At 43.6% G+C, this 15877-nt stretch overlaps 1 protein-coding gene and 1 long non-coding RNA gene across 2 annotated transcripts in view; both read left to right on the top strand.

Moving 5' to 3' along the window:
• The window catches only part of LOC138950945 (uncharacterized), an 18509-nt gene extending 6509 nt beyond the window's left edge, over window positions 1–12000 (top strand). Inside the window, exons 9-15 of the mRNA XM_070322659.1 lie at window positions 1823–1921; window positions 4836–4916; window positions 5346–5466; window positions 5731–5846; window positions 6605–6787; window positions 8577–8733; window positions 9152–12000. Coding sequence (XP_070178760.1) covers window positions 1823–1921; window positions 4836–4916; window positions 5346–5466; window positions 5731–5846; window positions 6605–6787; window positions 8577–8733; window positions 9152–9282 — 888 coding nt within the window. The 3' untranslated portion in view covers window positions 9283–12000. The remainder of the gene's footprint in view (window positions 1–1822; window positions 1922–4835; window positions 4917–5345; window positions 5467–5730; window positions 5847–6604; window positions 6788–8576; window positions 8734–9151) is intronic.
• On the top strand, window positions 6007–6438 carry LOC138950146 (uncharacterized). Its single transcript, XR_011450522.1, has 2 exons — window positions 6007–6184; window positions 6229–6438. It is a non-coding gene; the product is annotated as an uncharacterized lncRNA (long non-coding RNA).
• Window positions 12001–15877: the final 3877 nt, after the last annotated feature.

Raw genomic sequence — 15877 nt, 5'->3', positions numbered from 1 at the left:
GTTATTTTGAAAGAGGGTATAACCAGACATCACAAGAATGTGTCAGACAAAAATGGGATCATTTGGACGTTTAGAAATGGAGTTACGGCCCTTGTTTTGTGGAGACTGGCATTGTCATGGAAGATAAGGGCAGTCTGGGTTTCGCAGTTTGGTCGCTGACTGCTCAACTCGTGAGTAAGTTTGGGTAATAAGTTGTCTGCATAGTATGTGACAACGACAGTGCTGTTCGCAAACAGAATATCGACAGCAACGGGACCTTTGTGGTCGAAAAATACAGCGAATAGTCTTGTTTCTGATTTGATAACCTTGCTTGCAAATCTGGTGCGTATTGTCATTTTGGTTCAGACATGCTTTGTTTCTGGGGAAACCAAAGTCTCATAATCAGTGACTACAGTCATCACAATTTTGGGTATAATGGGTTGAAAACGGTTGAGCAGATGGCGTGCAACAGAAACCTGTTGCTTCTTCCGTTCCCCTGTCAGCTTATGAGGCACCCATTTTTCGGCCAGTTTTTGAAGCGGAAGATCATTGTGTAGAATTCTATGGATTATTCCATATAAAAGTTTAAGTCTTGCACTTAATGCTCGTATGTACACGTTTTAATCTTAGTTCTTCAGTTTTGACAAAGCAGAGACAATATTCTTGTTTGAAGCACTCTTCAGAAGTTGTTTGGCTTGTCAGAGTTGTTCCCCTTTCGCCCAGTTTTGATTTCCCCTTTCTTTTGTGAGATTGTAGAATATGGAGCAGCTTTCTTTGTACGTAAGTTTAATTAATTTACCCAGCAGGTACTATTTAGACGTGGTCGTTTTTACAAACGTTTTCTTTCACACGAGATTAGTTGATGATTGTCTAACGAAGCCGTTAAGGCTGAGTTAGACATCAGCTAATCTCGTGTGGAAGAAAACTCTGTCACACGACCAAGTCTGAATAGCATTTATGTCTCACAGCTTCAACAGAGGAGAGAACAAACACATTTTTCGTACTCACGCTTTACCAAGACTTACCACGTCAGCCATGATTGTGGAGAGATCTACTTCTTTGACGGGAGTGACCGAACAACTATGAATGACGTCTCGGCATGTGTGAATTACGTCACAGTCTGTATCTTTTGAAGCATCGCATTCTTTATGACGTCTTTCTGTGTCTGCATGCGCGAAATGTTTGTTCTTCTCGGTTTCTTTGTCTTATCTGTTCCCAACTCTGTCCTTCTAAATTCAGACTCACAGGCCTCATGATCGAGCCACTTTCCAAGGGCAGCTAAATTCGCGTATGGAAACAGTGCTGTCGTCTTGGGTGCCGTTTGCAGTATTCTCAGTGTTGAAGAATTTGTAAAGAGAAGAAACGAAAACAGCGGGAGAAATGACAGCCTTTTGTGGGCATTTGGAGGGGCGATTGCGAATATGATTCCGTTCTTGTCATACTCGGAAACGTGTAACATACAATCTTGCACACGTTTGCTTTAGTAGGCCTCAGGGGCAAATAAGGAAAGCGTAAGACATTACTTTTTATGATCAATGACCTGAGACATTTATAAAAGCGGTTTGATAATTTTCTTTGGATCATACCTCGTATCTGTTGTTCTTGCTGTCTTTGCTGTATTCAGTTTGTTTGTGTTGTCTATTCTTGTTGTTGCCAATCGTGCTTGAATTTCGGTGTGCCTTTTATGCCGCTAGCTAGCTGTGTTCGTGTCCTCTTGTGGTACTGTCTTGGCATTTCTTCTGTCGGTCTTTGGTGTGAATGCAACACATTGCTGTGTGTCTTGGTGTTCTTGGAGCCTGTGGTTGTGATGAGTGCTGTTGACACGTTGTGTGTGCCGTGACAGCGCAGCCTGAGACAACTCAACACGGACGTGTGGGTGGGGAAGAAGTGGTGGCCGCCCAACAACCCCTCCAACTCCACGTGGGAGTACTACTTTGTCACGGTCAGTTAGCGTGTCCTCTGCACACACACACACACACACACATGCACTCGCGCACACACATGCACTCGCGCACACACATGCACGCACGCACGCACACACATATGCACGCGCTCACATAAACTGCACATAGGCCTACTCTCTCTCTCTCTCTCTCTCTCTCTCTCTCTCTCTCGATATCGCAACACTAAAACTATTTTATCATGCCCACATCTTATCCCATATTAATTACGCATCAACTCTTTGGGATGGCGTCTCTGATATTCACATGAAAAAATTAAACTCTCTACATCGTCGGGCAGCTAAAATCATGTTAAATGGTCCACAATTATCAGCTGATTTGAAGTTAAAGAATCTAAACTACCTGCCGCTAGTTAAACAGTTACAGTTTAATAAGACTGTAATGATGTACAAAGTATATCATGGCGAAGTGCCCAACTATATTCAGGACCTATTTCACAGAGTCACCGAAAGGTACGGGTCTATCAATTTTTTACCACCAATAGTCCTACCCAGGATTGATCTGTTCAAAACTAGTCAAGCCTTCTCTGGCTCTATGGTGTGGAACTCCATTCCGTCTGTAATAAGATCATTAACCTCACTAAAGAGTTTTAAACAAGCTCTGCATAATCATTATATGTCTACCTAGATGGCTACTAGTCTTAACATGTGCAAGTAGCTGTCAACAATTGGCAAAGCTTTATGAATTACAAAAATATGTTCTTTATTATGTGACATGTATTATGTGGAATTTATGTTGCGATTTTCCATCATCATCATCAACATCATCATCATCATTATCATCATCAATCATCATCATCATCATCATCATCATCATCATCATCATCATCATCTTCATCATCTTCATCATTTCTTTCTTTCTTTCTTTATTTGGTGTTTAACGTCGTTTTCAACCATTCAAGGTTATATCGCGACGGGGGAAGGGGGGAGATGGGATAGGGGAAAGGGGGGAGATGGGATAGAGCCACTTGTTAATTGTTTCTTGTTCACAAAAGCACTAATCAAAAAATTGCTCCAGGGGCTTGCAACGTAGTACAATATGACCTTACTGGGAGAATGCAAGTTTCCAGTACAAAGGACGTAACATTTCTTACATACTGCTTGACTAAAATCTTACAAATCTTCATCATTTACACCATATAATCATTGTAAGCATTAGTGTGAACGTTGGTATTGTGTGAATTTTACCGTCGATCACTTTACATGTGTAACCTCAATTAACATGTTGCATGTTTCGCTTTTGATTTGTATGTTGCTTGCTTTGTCATTTTGACATTTGTTGTTTGTGTTTATTTGCTTGTTTGCTTACTTGTCGATTGTTTGCTTGTTCGTTCGTTTAATTTGTTTATTTCAATTTGTCATGTTGCTTTACTTGTTTATCATTTATTAGACATTTGTATTAGAAGTAAGGACCGGTTGTAAGAAAAGGCGTCGCCTTAAACCTCTATCCTTGAAAAATAAAGTTCCATCATCACCATCTCTCTCTCTCTCTCTCTCTCTCTCTCTCTCTCTCTCTCTCTCTCTCTCTCTCTCTCTCTCTCTCTCTCTCTCTCTCTCTCTCTCTCTCTCTCTCTCTCTCTCTCTCTCTCTGTGGCATCCGTCTGTCCACACAGCGATACGTCTGCAGATGATGCAACGTAGAGGCAGAGGTTGTCGATTGTCATAGCTCGTGATGTTGCCGTAGATGTAGTGTCTGATGCTGTTGTTGTCGGTGATGTAGTTGTAAATCTAGTGTCAGATGCTGTTGTTGTCGCTGATGATGGTGATGTTGCTGTAGATCTAGTGTCAGATGCTGTTGTTGTCGCTGATGATGGTGATGTTGCTGTACATCTAGTGTCAGATGCTGTTGTTGTCGCTTCTGATGATGATGTTGCTGTACATCTAGTGTCAGATGCTGTTGTTGTCGCTTCTGATAATGATGCTGCTGTACATCTAGTGTCAGATACTGTTGTTGTCGCTTATGATGGTGATGTTGCTGTACATCTAGTGGCAGATGCTGGGTGTTTTTTTGGGGGGTGGGGGGGGGGGGAATCAGCTTTTCTTCTGAGATATTAGGGCTCACAAACGGAGGTGTCTTATTTTACATTCTTAATATAACATCAAAACTTATTCATAATATATTTAAATCGTTTAAAATAAAATAACATAATCAAACAATCAATGGAAAAATATTTCAATCAATACTTAAACAAATAAATAGGTATATACGGTAAATTCAAACGAAGGAGAGAAAAAAATAAAAACACTCCATAAAGTGACAAATGAATAAATCGGCAAAAACTTTTAAAAATAAAATAGAATAAAAAACATATAGTGTCTGATGCTGTTGTTGTCGCTGATGATGGTGATGTTGCTGTAGATCTAGTGTCAGATGCTGTTGTTGTCGCTGATGATGATGATGTTGCTGTTCATCTAGTGTCTGATGCTGTTGTTGTCGCTGATGATGGTGATGTTGCTATACATCTAGTGTCAGATGCTGTTGTAGTTGCTGATGTAGGTGATGTTGCTGTACATCTAGTGTCTGATGCTGTTGTTGTTGCTGATGATGATGATGTTGCTGTACATCTGGTGTCTGATATTGTTGTTGTCGCTGATGTTGGTGATGCTGTAGATCTAGTGTCAGATGATGGTGATGTTGCTGTAGATCCATGGGTGCAACTCTGCCGGCTACACGCCGGCAGCCGGTTTTTGGTTTCATCGGCTGCCGATGCTTTTGTTCCAGGAGAGGGGTTTTTTTGGCATTTAAAATACTAAAAAAGCTGGACCCCAACTTTTGCCGGTTTTTGGAATTTTCCAGGTTGCACCCATGTAGATCTAGTATCAGATGTTGTCGCTGATGTTGGTGATGCTGCTGTACACCTAGCGTCTGATGATGGTGATGTTGGTGGTGTTGCAGCCCGAGTGGCAGGAAAACGCGGGGCTGACCAGTGCCAGCAAGATGCCGGTTAGCATACACGTCACGCTGGGCCGCCAGCAGGTAGGTCCCTGTCACACACACGCGCACGCACACACACATATATTCACACACAAACACACGCACGCACACGCACACACACACACACACACACACACACACACACAGACGCGCGCAGACAATGCGGGAAATAAGATTTGATTGGCTGGGTGTGGAAGGAGAAATCCCCTCAAAGTTGTGACAGTTCTGTCGTCTGGTCCTCATTTCAACTGCAACAAAAGCTGGGAAGGTAAAGCCCGGACGGGGCCTGTATGCTTTTGAATTCAGCATGAAGCCTACACCGACGGTAAGCGTCTTTTCAAAGAAGATTTATTGATAGTTGAGCGGGCTGCATATAGATAATCGAGAGCACGCCCGAGGAGGTGTAGTAGTCCGCTGTGAGATCTATCTGTGATGCATTGTGCTATGTCTGTTGGACATGTATGTGTGCAGGTTCACCAAATCTACAACTTGTACGACTTCCGTGATGACGACCCGCGCATCTGGGAATATGATATCACATCCTGTTTTGACCAAAACCACAACTTTCGGGTGCTCAGCTTGTATTTCCCGGGTATGTGTAAACTTCAGTTCGTATTATTCATTTGTTCGTGTGTGTGTGTGTGTGTGTGTGTGTGTGTGTGTGTGTGTGTGTGTGTGTGTGTGTGTGTGTGTGTGTGTGTGTGTGTGTGTGTGTGTGTATCGTGTTATGAGTGTGTTGGTGGGGGTAGGGTGTGTGCCTGTCCGTGTGGCCGTCTGTGCATGCAGGAGTTTATTTGTTCGCATGTTTATACGCGCTTCCTTCATTTCTAAGTAATAAACTTTAATTTTCACTCAGTTACGGTGACACAGCTCCAGGTTGTTTCAACCAATCAGGACACATTCCGGCGAGCGCTGCTGAACAGTGTGACGTCATTGGTGCCTCTGTCGCCTGTGAGACTGAACAATATACAGGTAAGTTAATAATAGGGTGAGCCATTTTTTGTATTTCTGTGAATCAAATAAGTGTGTTTCCCGAAGAACGAGAGTGAATCAAACAATGAAGGCTAAAAACCTAGTTAAATAATTATAAACGTGAAACGGGGGCGGGGATGTAGCTCAGTCAGGGCGGGGATGTAGCTCAGTCAGGGCGGGGATGTAGCTCAGTCAGGGCGGGGATGTAGCTCAGTCAGGGCGGGGATGTAGCTCAGTCAGGGCGGGGAAGTAGCTCAGTCAGGGCGGGGATGTAGCTCAGTCGGTAGCGCGCTGGATTTGTATCCAGTTGGCCGCTGTCAGCGTGAGTTCGTCCCCACGTTCGGCGAGAGATTTATTTTCTCAGAGTCAACTTTGTGTGCAGACTCTCCTCGGTGTCCGAACACCCCCCCGTGTGTACACGCAAGCACAAGACCAAGTGCGCACGAAAAAGATCCTGTAATCCATGTCAGAGTTCGGTGGGTTATAGAAACACGAAAATACCCAGCATGCTTCCTCCGAAAGCGGCGTATGGCTGCCTAAATGGCGGGGTAAAAACGGTCATACACGTAAATGCCGTGGGAGTTTCAGCCCATGAACGAACAAACAAACAAAAAAATAAACGTGAAACGACGTTATAAACTTTAAAAAAAGAAGTAACTGTGTTAGTTACACACTATCACTACGCATGGTTTGTTGTCTTGGTTTCGTTCTTTATGTCAGCTCATGTGTGTCTGTCTATCTGTCTGTGCGCGTGACAGTTGGAGTTCAGGCAAGGCGGAATTGGAGTCCAGATGGTGATAGTAGAGGCAGCTGTTTTGGCGTCACCAGTTGTGACGTCACCGCTACAAGAACTCCCCCTGGTGACGCTGATGACGCGCCTGCAAGAAGCAGTGACACTTGGCCAACTGGTGGTGACGCTCAACACGCCCGGCACTTCTGTGGTAGGTGACTGTCTCCCACAACGCTCACCTTGTTTGGGTGCGCTGTGGATCCTCCCATTTGTTCCTGTAGTGTCAGTCACAGAACACGTAGCAGCGGCCAATCGCTTTCCTCGCGTTATGAATGTTAACACTTGAAATGTTGTCACAAACATTATCTCACGAAGAACCACGCGAAACCCGAATGTTCATTGCTTCACTTTATCTCGACCCAGAGAGAGCCACAGATTCAGAATCAAACTAGAAAAAGGCTGTTCTAAAAGTCCTTAGAATCTTATATTTTCGCACAGCTCATCGTTTATTTGAGCACGCCATTTTCTCGAATGATCCTTCCAGAGCTGCGATGACACTTTGACCATCTGCAGAAATACCTTTCAAATACGTCGGCGCGAGAGTTTTTGCTAACTCTCGGCATAGACAGCAGTAGCCGGGCTCTCGTAACGGGTTCCTCGGAGCTTTTCCTTCACATGTAAAAACAGGAACACGCCGTAAGGGGCTTAATCAGGAAAATATAGGGAACATGAGGCAGGCACCATAGGCTGTCAGAAATTCAATTGATTTAGCAGCTGTGGAAAACGGGACGTTTCCATGGTGTAGCATCAACCCTCGAGTACTCGTGTTTGGCGCCAGGCTTTAAACACCACGGGCACGCAATGATGCACGTGCCGCTCTAAGGTAGCCGTAGGCTGCTCCCCTAGTATAGTTGGGGCGATATGTCCTTAATTTTAACCAAAAATGGGACCGCCTTCTTAGTTCCAAGATCATCAATAGTTGATAGGAGTATAGGAACATCCAAACGGCTGATTGATGTATTGCCCGGGGTCAGATTGATAGACCTATGTCCACATCGCCTATGACAACCTTCCTATAAGCCTTACACTCTCTTTAGTGACACTCGGAGAGCATTTTTATGCAACATACGAGACGTACCCCTTTTTACACTAGAAAGAGCACGGGCACCCTCTGTCTGCAACGCTTGTGTACCCCTAGATGCTTGTGCCAGATCACATTTAAGGGTGCCGTTTTAATTATCTATGTCTTTTACCTCCGTGTCTGTGATTCGTGCATCATCTCGCGTCAAACTTTCAACGGCAGCAACGTTTGTCGCAGGAATAGTAGGTGCAGAGGAAACTTTGAGATACATGAAATGTTGTGTCATCACCGATGAAAGATTGCAGTGTGCATACGTCTTTGAAAATATCATGAGGCATTGCCAGGAGCTTGGAGTCTAAGCACTTCCAGAACACCCCTCGTAGGAGCACTTTTGATACAAAATAAAGTAAAGAATTCCACTTGATTCTTCATGACTTTGACCACACGAGTTTTAAGCAACCCGGTTAGCATGTGTCACAAAGCGGGTTTCTTAAACTAGGAAGGATGGACTTGAAAACATAACTAAACTTGTTTGTCTGTACCAATGCGTGTTCTGCCCTATTTCTTGTCTCAACCCTTTCACTCTAGCCTCACCCACTCCACGAACAGACTATAGAGGATATCGTCCGGCGGAAATCTCCACAAACACTCCTGTGTCCCACTCGCTGGCCGCGACACACAATCCGGTCATGGAGCACACCCAACGAACAATATTGAATTTTGACTGTGACAACTGGGATAATCTCAGTCGCTATCGTCGTCAATATTCATGAAGTTATCAGGCAGGATAGGGGGGGAGGGGGTTACGTATGGCTGGTCTGTAGATTTGTTTCTGAATCTAGTTAGCATTTATTTATTATATCACATTGCCAAAGAATGGATTCCAGCAGTCCTACATTGATTATGTGTTTGATTGCAGTCTTTGGTTGCCACCACACCCCCTACCACGCCCACCCTGGCCACGCCCCCTGTGACAGCCTCTCAGGCTCCGCCCCTACACCCCGCCCTGTCCGCTGGCGGGAAGACACGGGCCTCTGTGGTTGTCTGCATCCCGCACTCCTCGGGTTATACTCCGGGTAGGTCTTGTCATGCAACATACACTTTTTTACTGTCTTGATTGCACTGCCTTTCCAAAAACATTTAAACAAGAGAGAGAGAGAGAGGATGAGAGAGAGAGGTTGAGAGAGATAGAGTGAGAAAGAGATAGATAGGCAGAGAGACAGACATAAACACAGACAGACAGACATAGAGACAGAGATGCAGGGGCGTGATGAAAATAATTGATTCAGCGAGATCTATATTTAGCTGACAGCGACTCAAACGAAGAAATGAATCCACATGATTATATCTGTTTGAATCTCTGTTTGAAGTCAATTTTATCATACCGTTATTGTTCTCATGTACTAGTGTGTGTGTGTGTGTGTGTGTGTGTGTGTGTGTGTGTGTGTGTGTGTGTGTGTGTGTGTGTGTGTGTGTGTGTGTGTGTGTGTGCAGGTGACGTGGCGGGCGTGACGCTGGGCAGCACACTGGGGTGCTACGTGGCGGTGCTGGTGGCCGTGTCGCTGTGGACACGGTGGAAGGGAGGCACGCCGCTCTACCAGCGAGACCGCCTCGAGATGTCATGACCTCGCCCTGACCGTCCTCAACATTCCCGCCATCCTCCCTGAGGTCCACCACCATGAGATGCTGCTCTCTCAGCCACACCGTCATCACCTCCATCACTCCATCCTTCCTCAACACCCCTCACCCTCTCCCTTCCTTGTCTTATGCAGAAGCAAAACGCATGTCATATCTCTTGCAAAGAAATGAAGAGAGCAGTTCCTGGAAGACTCGGCGTGTTTTCATGTGACCCAATCAGGCTGAGAAGACTCTGGCCACGGGCTGATCCAGACTCCAACTTCAGAGACTTACAAAATTACATAAGTTGTATCATTATCCTCATTCAGTGCACACCCCACCCCGCTTGTCCCGTCTGTCCAACAGTGAATCAGCTTTCACTGCTATCTTGGTGTGGGTCATGGAGGCAACTGAAGCTGACTGCATAGCCACAGGACTTGCCACAGTCTGCACGCCCCCCCCCCCCCCCCTCGTCACGGTGTCAACCAGTCGTCAACCACACTTGACACTCCTGTCTAAGACGCAGCTTTTAGCCCCTCACTGGGAGGTGAACTGAGCATTATGACAGTTCAGGTTGGGAATTGAAAGTCGGTCAATGCGATGTGTGTACAAGTACAAAGTCGTCATCTACAGGACAAAATAACCACTAGATAAAGTTAAAAAGAACAACAACCAAAAACATGTATTGCCATTCGTTCCCCAGTCAAATGGTGGGACTCGAGAATTTAGATTAGAAGGGCTCTTTGCAGTTTACCAAATCTGATTCTGTGATATATTCGTAATGTGATTGCTCTGCTCTGAAACCCTAACTCCTGTGATGTGAGAAGGTAAATTTAAATAGTGCAATATTATATTTGATTGTGATAGACTTGGAGACGTTTGACCTTATTTAGATTTTATCTGTACTTTTATTAGATTTAAAGATGACACCGACAGCACTCTGGGTCAATGTTATTGAAAATATGATAGGGGTGCTTGTTACTAAACTGAGCAAAAAAAATTATTGCACCCATTTTCGTACCCCAAATAAAACATTCATTCCCGTGTCATTTTATTCAAACGTTATATGCCATTAAAAGCCCTGCACTTGGCTACCTGGCACACTTTTTGGATCAAAGATTTCTGTTATAGGTATCACGTGACCGCCGCCGAAGTGTGCCACGTAGCCAAGTGAAGGGCCTTTAATGGCATACAAAGTTTGAATAAAATGACACGGGAATGAACGTTTTAGTTTGGGTACGAATATGGGTGCAATAATATTTTTGCTCAGTTTATATAGCCTACGTGAATCTATGTTTTATGTTTTATGTGTGTTGTCCTATGACATTGTTCGTTATAATCGTTTACAGGCAGGCAGGGTGTGCCGAAGAAAATGTTTTAATGGACAATAAAGTGCTGTTATTGTCTGATAAGCCTATTGACATCTATACGCTTTCTTCATGTCTGTCTGCTGGCTCAATGTCTGATAAGCCTATTGACATCTATACGCTTTGTTCATGTCTGTCTGCTGGCTCAATGTCTGATAAGCCTATTGACATCTATACGCTTTCTTCATGTCTGTCTGCTGGCTCAATGTCTGATAAGCCTATTGACATCTATACGCTTTGTTCATGCCAGTCTGCTTGCTCAATGTCTGATAAGCCTCTTGACATCTATACGCGGCTTTGTTCATGTCTGTCTGCTGGCTCAATGTCTGATTAGCCTATTGACATCTATAAGCTTTGTTCATGTCTGTCTGCTGGCTCAATGTCTGATAAGCCTCTTGGCATCTATACGCTTTGTTCATGTCTGTCTGCTGGCTCAATGTCTGATTAGCCTATTGACATCTATACGCTTTGTTCATGTCTGTCTGTTGGCTCAATGTCTGATTTGCCTATTGACATCTATACGCTTTGTTCATGTCTGTCTGCTGGCTCAATGTCTGATTAGCCTATTGACATCTATATGCTTTGTTCATGTCTGTCTGCTGGCTCAATGTCTGATAAGCCTCTTGACATCTATACGCTTTCTTCATGTCTGTCTGCTTGGTCAGTGTCAGTGTGAATTGCATTGTTGGTTCTGCTCGGTTTTTATTTCAATAATTGTTTCGTTGTTTTTGTTTTGTTGTTTGTCTTTATTGCGATTAACTGAACTTTATCATTCCATTTCATGTCGTGGTTATGGCAGGGACTGATTGTAGGACTAGGCGTCAGCCTAATGATTTCTATTCTTGTTTAATAAAGATCAATCGGCCTCTGTCGATAAATATGATACAGAAGATGCCAAGCTCCCCATCGGACCGACACAAAAGCTGGTTTGACAACAAGCCACCACACAACTTCTATTAATTGGAATCCTAGAGTTACACGCCAGAACATCTGACGTCAGCGGGGAAAGCCTGGATGTGTTAGTTATGCGTTTGGTTGACGTTGACTACCTCAGTTTGTTGTGAATTTGTTGATGTTTTTTTGTGTCTCACAACGTTGAGTCCAAGCAAAACAATACATGTAATTTATCCAGCATTACACCATTGCCTTACATTTAAATTTTTAAAAAAACCACACAAGTAACCAGGTTAGGTACGTTTATATCTATAATCAATATTTCGGCACGTTACTGCCTTCTTCGGGATGGTAAGCTTATGGAAAATTGCCTTACATCTTATTGTTGGTTACTTTCTGAAGTATTTAGCACCTGATGTTTTCATTACACCTATGTAAATAAATGTGACCTCCTTGTGTATGTGATCACTGCTTGTGCCCTGTGTGTGTGTGAGCGAGAGATGTCTGGTCGGGGAGGGTGCCGAGATTTGTGCCATGGCGTCTTCATTGAGCACTGCATTGAACACTTCATTGAACACTTCATTGAACACTTCATTGAACACTTCATTGAACACTGCATTGAACACTTCATTGAACACTGAAACACGGTCTGTAGACAGATGTATGCTTCCCGTGAACACGATCACCGCCACAGATGTGTCCACATTTCCCAAAACAAAGGGATAAGAGCAACCTTCACTTGGACACATACCAACAGTCAACACAGCGGTTGCAGTCTGTGCAGAGTTTGTGTTCGTTTGTTTTGTTGTTGCTGAATTAAATTAGCAGATGCGTCACTCAGGGAATGAATGCAACCAAGAGATCCCACTCAGCACAGGCTGTTGAATATGGAACGCCAGATACGCCATGTCCCCGCGGAATTCCTCGCGTAATTCCGCGCGGACTTTCGAGCTATTCTCGTCGTTGATTGGTCAGAAATTCCGCCCGGACTTTTAATGTCCTCGCGCAATTCCTCGAGGAAATACGCGAGGAATTCCGCCCGGACTTTCGAGCTATTCTCTACTCGCTAAAAACATGGAATGGGAATTTACCGGACACTCATATGTAATTGCTTTGAAATCAAGGGCGATCACTCAAATTCTTCAAAACGCAGGATTACAAATGGCAATTGATGTTGCGCTGTTAATGGTGCAAGATGTGAATGCGATCATTGCCAAGGCCCATGTATCAAAGGTGCTTGAAGAAGACATTTTCTTACAGGCAGAATGTTAAATTAAACAGAAAAATACAGATTTTAGACAGATCTTTACGCAATTTTGCTCGCTATATGGGCATCTACTTCTTTAGATACGTACTGAAATCAGCAACTGTCCTGCTTCCTTTGCAGACATGAATTGGGTTGTTGTTGTTGTTGTTGTTGTTGTTGTTGTTGTTGTTGTTGTTGTTGTTGTTGTCAGAGATGTATTTTCTGGTTTATTTTTGGCTGGTATAGCATTTTATTCAAGTAAGGGTATGTATATTTGTCATTCGACGTACACGCCTTGTCAGACCTTTTTTTTATACTTAAAAGAGCGTAAAGGAAGGACTGTTGTTATGTGTGTGCGGCATCCTTTCAAAGTAGAACTGTAAAAAGAGGCGTAAAACGACACAAATGACTCATTTCATGCGCCATCCGTTACTCATCCGACTGCTAGATTTTTCGTTAAGACCAAGGTCACAAAGAACTACACTGTTCCGAGAATATTTGCTCGGGCATCAGATAATACTATTTCAAATGATATTTCTTTCTTTTTCCAAATCGGGGAGAGGGTGAGGTGGGGGATGAGGCAGGGTTTCAGATGTGTGTGTGTGTGTGTGTGTGTGCGATTATGATACACGCTCACAGAAAAAAAGGATAGTGGACAAATCAAACCGATGCACAAACGGTCAGAATCTCTGTGTTCAGTCAGTCAAAACCCTTTATTTGAATCAAGGGAAACAACTCATGAGCACTTATCTGAAGTGTGTACTGTTTGCAAGAACCGCTTCCACGAAATAGCTGTGTTCACACTCACACACGCGCGCGCGCGCGGTTAATGTTGGTTTCTTTGGTCCGACTCTCTTCCAATCCCACTGTTCTGATGTCTCTCTCTAAAAGTCCGTGCAAAACGAGTGCCGAACGTTTGCGATAAAAGTCTGGGCGGAATTGCGCGAGGACATTTTAACCTCGATCCGATTCTATTCCGTTCCAACTTTTTTAAATTTCTCGATCTAAAACTCCGGGCAGAAAGTGCCGAACCCATACGAACGTTCCCGATAAAAGTCCGGGCGGAATTACGCGAGGACATTTGAACCAATCAAAGACGAGTATAGCTCGAAAGTCCGGGCGGAATTCCTCGCGGAATTCCTCGAGGAATTGCGCGAGGACATTAAAAGTCCGGGCGGAATTTCTGACCAATCAACGACGAGAATAGCTCGAAAGTCCGCGCGGAATTACGAGAGACATGGCGTATCTGGCGTTCCATAGTTGAAGTGTGGCCTGTTTAGCGGGAGGATGCTCCTATCCCGTGTACACACCGGAACAGATCTGTGTGGGTGAACATGATCGCTTACAGGAGAAGGAACGGACCTTTGAGAAGACAATACTCACGTCGCAACAACACTAACGCATTGGTTCGAACAGGCAATGCCAAAAAGCCTTTAGTGGTTCGATATTAATAAAAACAAGAGAAAAGGTGAACCCTCGAGAAAGGTGAAATGATGTTAGATAAGGCTGATAACTGGAAAGGATCAGTATGGGACAACACGGTTGCAAAGAACCGTTGGTATTTGGCAAAACAGTGACGCTAAATCTAAATGATGCTAAATCATCATTATGTTAATGTGGAGATGATGCGCTGCACTGTCACTTAAAATGAAGGATTAGAAGAATCTTCTCAGGTGGACAGAAGGCACAGCCTCACTCAGTCACTGTGGCACAGGCGCATAAAATATGTCAGAAAAATACTTCTGCCTTTGGCCGCAGGAAATTTAGTATCATTTGGTAATGTGGAGAAGATAAGCTACATGTCACTAACACCGAGGATGACAAGAATCTTCTCAAATCGAAAGAAGGGGCACAGCCTCGCTGTGACAAAGGGCGGAATAATACGCTCTCTGGAAAAGTTAGCGCCATTAGTTAATCAACTGTTTCACATCAGTCATGTGACACCAGTACTTTCTGTAAATTATTATTATCCCAGCGAAGCTGGAGGTATCCCACGAACGCTATACACTGAGCACAAAAAGTTAAGGATATTTTTTCAGTGGTATAGCCCAGATGTTAAACAGCAGTTTTTGGGTCCGAAATATATGTGTATTTGAAGAGTAGTCTTTCTTCTGCTCAAAAATGTGTTTCCTGGATCTGAGCAATATTTGGGTATGACGTCACAGGTCCGTGACCACGCCTACCCTCAAAAAAGGCGTTTTTTGACGGCAAGATTCACTTTCAACCGTCGAAACGGTGACTTCAACTAAGTTTGGTCATTAAAAATATGATTTTTTATAAAACGATCCAAAAATAATGTCAACTTATTCTTCATTATGTTTTTATTCCAAAAACGTATAAATATGTTTTATCCTACATACGTGAGAGAGACACCCGTGAGATAATAATCGTTCAAATCACACGTGTGTATATCATGTAAATGAGGTCATGTCAAGCAAGTCTGGCAAGGACCTGTTTTTCCACTGCTTATGATGCCAAAGTCACCAAGACAAACGTCATTATAGAAACAAAAATTGTGCAAAAATGATGAATCTTTAGAACTAACACGTCACGCCACACTTTCAGAGTGACGTTTCTTTGCTTTGACGTAATAGATTGCACGAGGCTTTAGAAGAGATCGAGGTTCTAAAACAAGCGTCTTCAATTTAGCTGCCTCGACTGCAGGACATTTTCAGTAAAATACACGTAAGTACAGTATGTAGGATAAACAGAATACTTCATGGCTTGCTGTGTCGTACCAGATTTACACTCGTTGCTTTTTCAAATAGTGAACAGCTCGCTTTCGCTCGCAGTTCAATATTTAAAAAAACAACTCGTGTAAATCTGGTACGACACAGCAAGCCATGTAGTATTCTCTCTATGTCACACGCTTTCCTTCTTTGCCACTACTAAAGCAAACGTGTGCAAGATTGTATGTTGCACGTTTTGGAGCATGTGAAAGAACGGGTTCAAACTCGAAATCGTCTCTCCAAGAGCCCCAAAATGCACACAGGACTTTTATTTCTCCTGCTGTTATCGTTTCTTCTCTTTTACAAATGCTTCAACGCTGAGAATACTGATAACGGCATCCCAGACGACAGTACTGTTTCCATACGC

Source organism: Littorina saxatilis, linkage group LG16 (assembly GCF_037325665.1).
Source record: "Littorina saxatilis isolate snail1 linkage group LG16, US_GU_Lsax_2.0, whole genome shotgun sequence".
Taxonomy (NCBI): Eukaryota; Metazoa; Mollusca; class Gastropoda; order Littorinimorpha; family Littorinidae; genus Littorina; species Littorina saxatilis.
The sequence above is the reverse complement of the archived record's forward strand: the minus strand, read 5'-3'. Positions and strand labels throughout refer to the sequence as shown.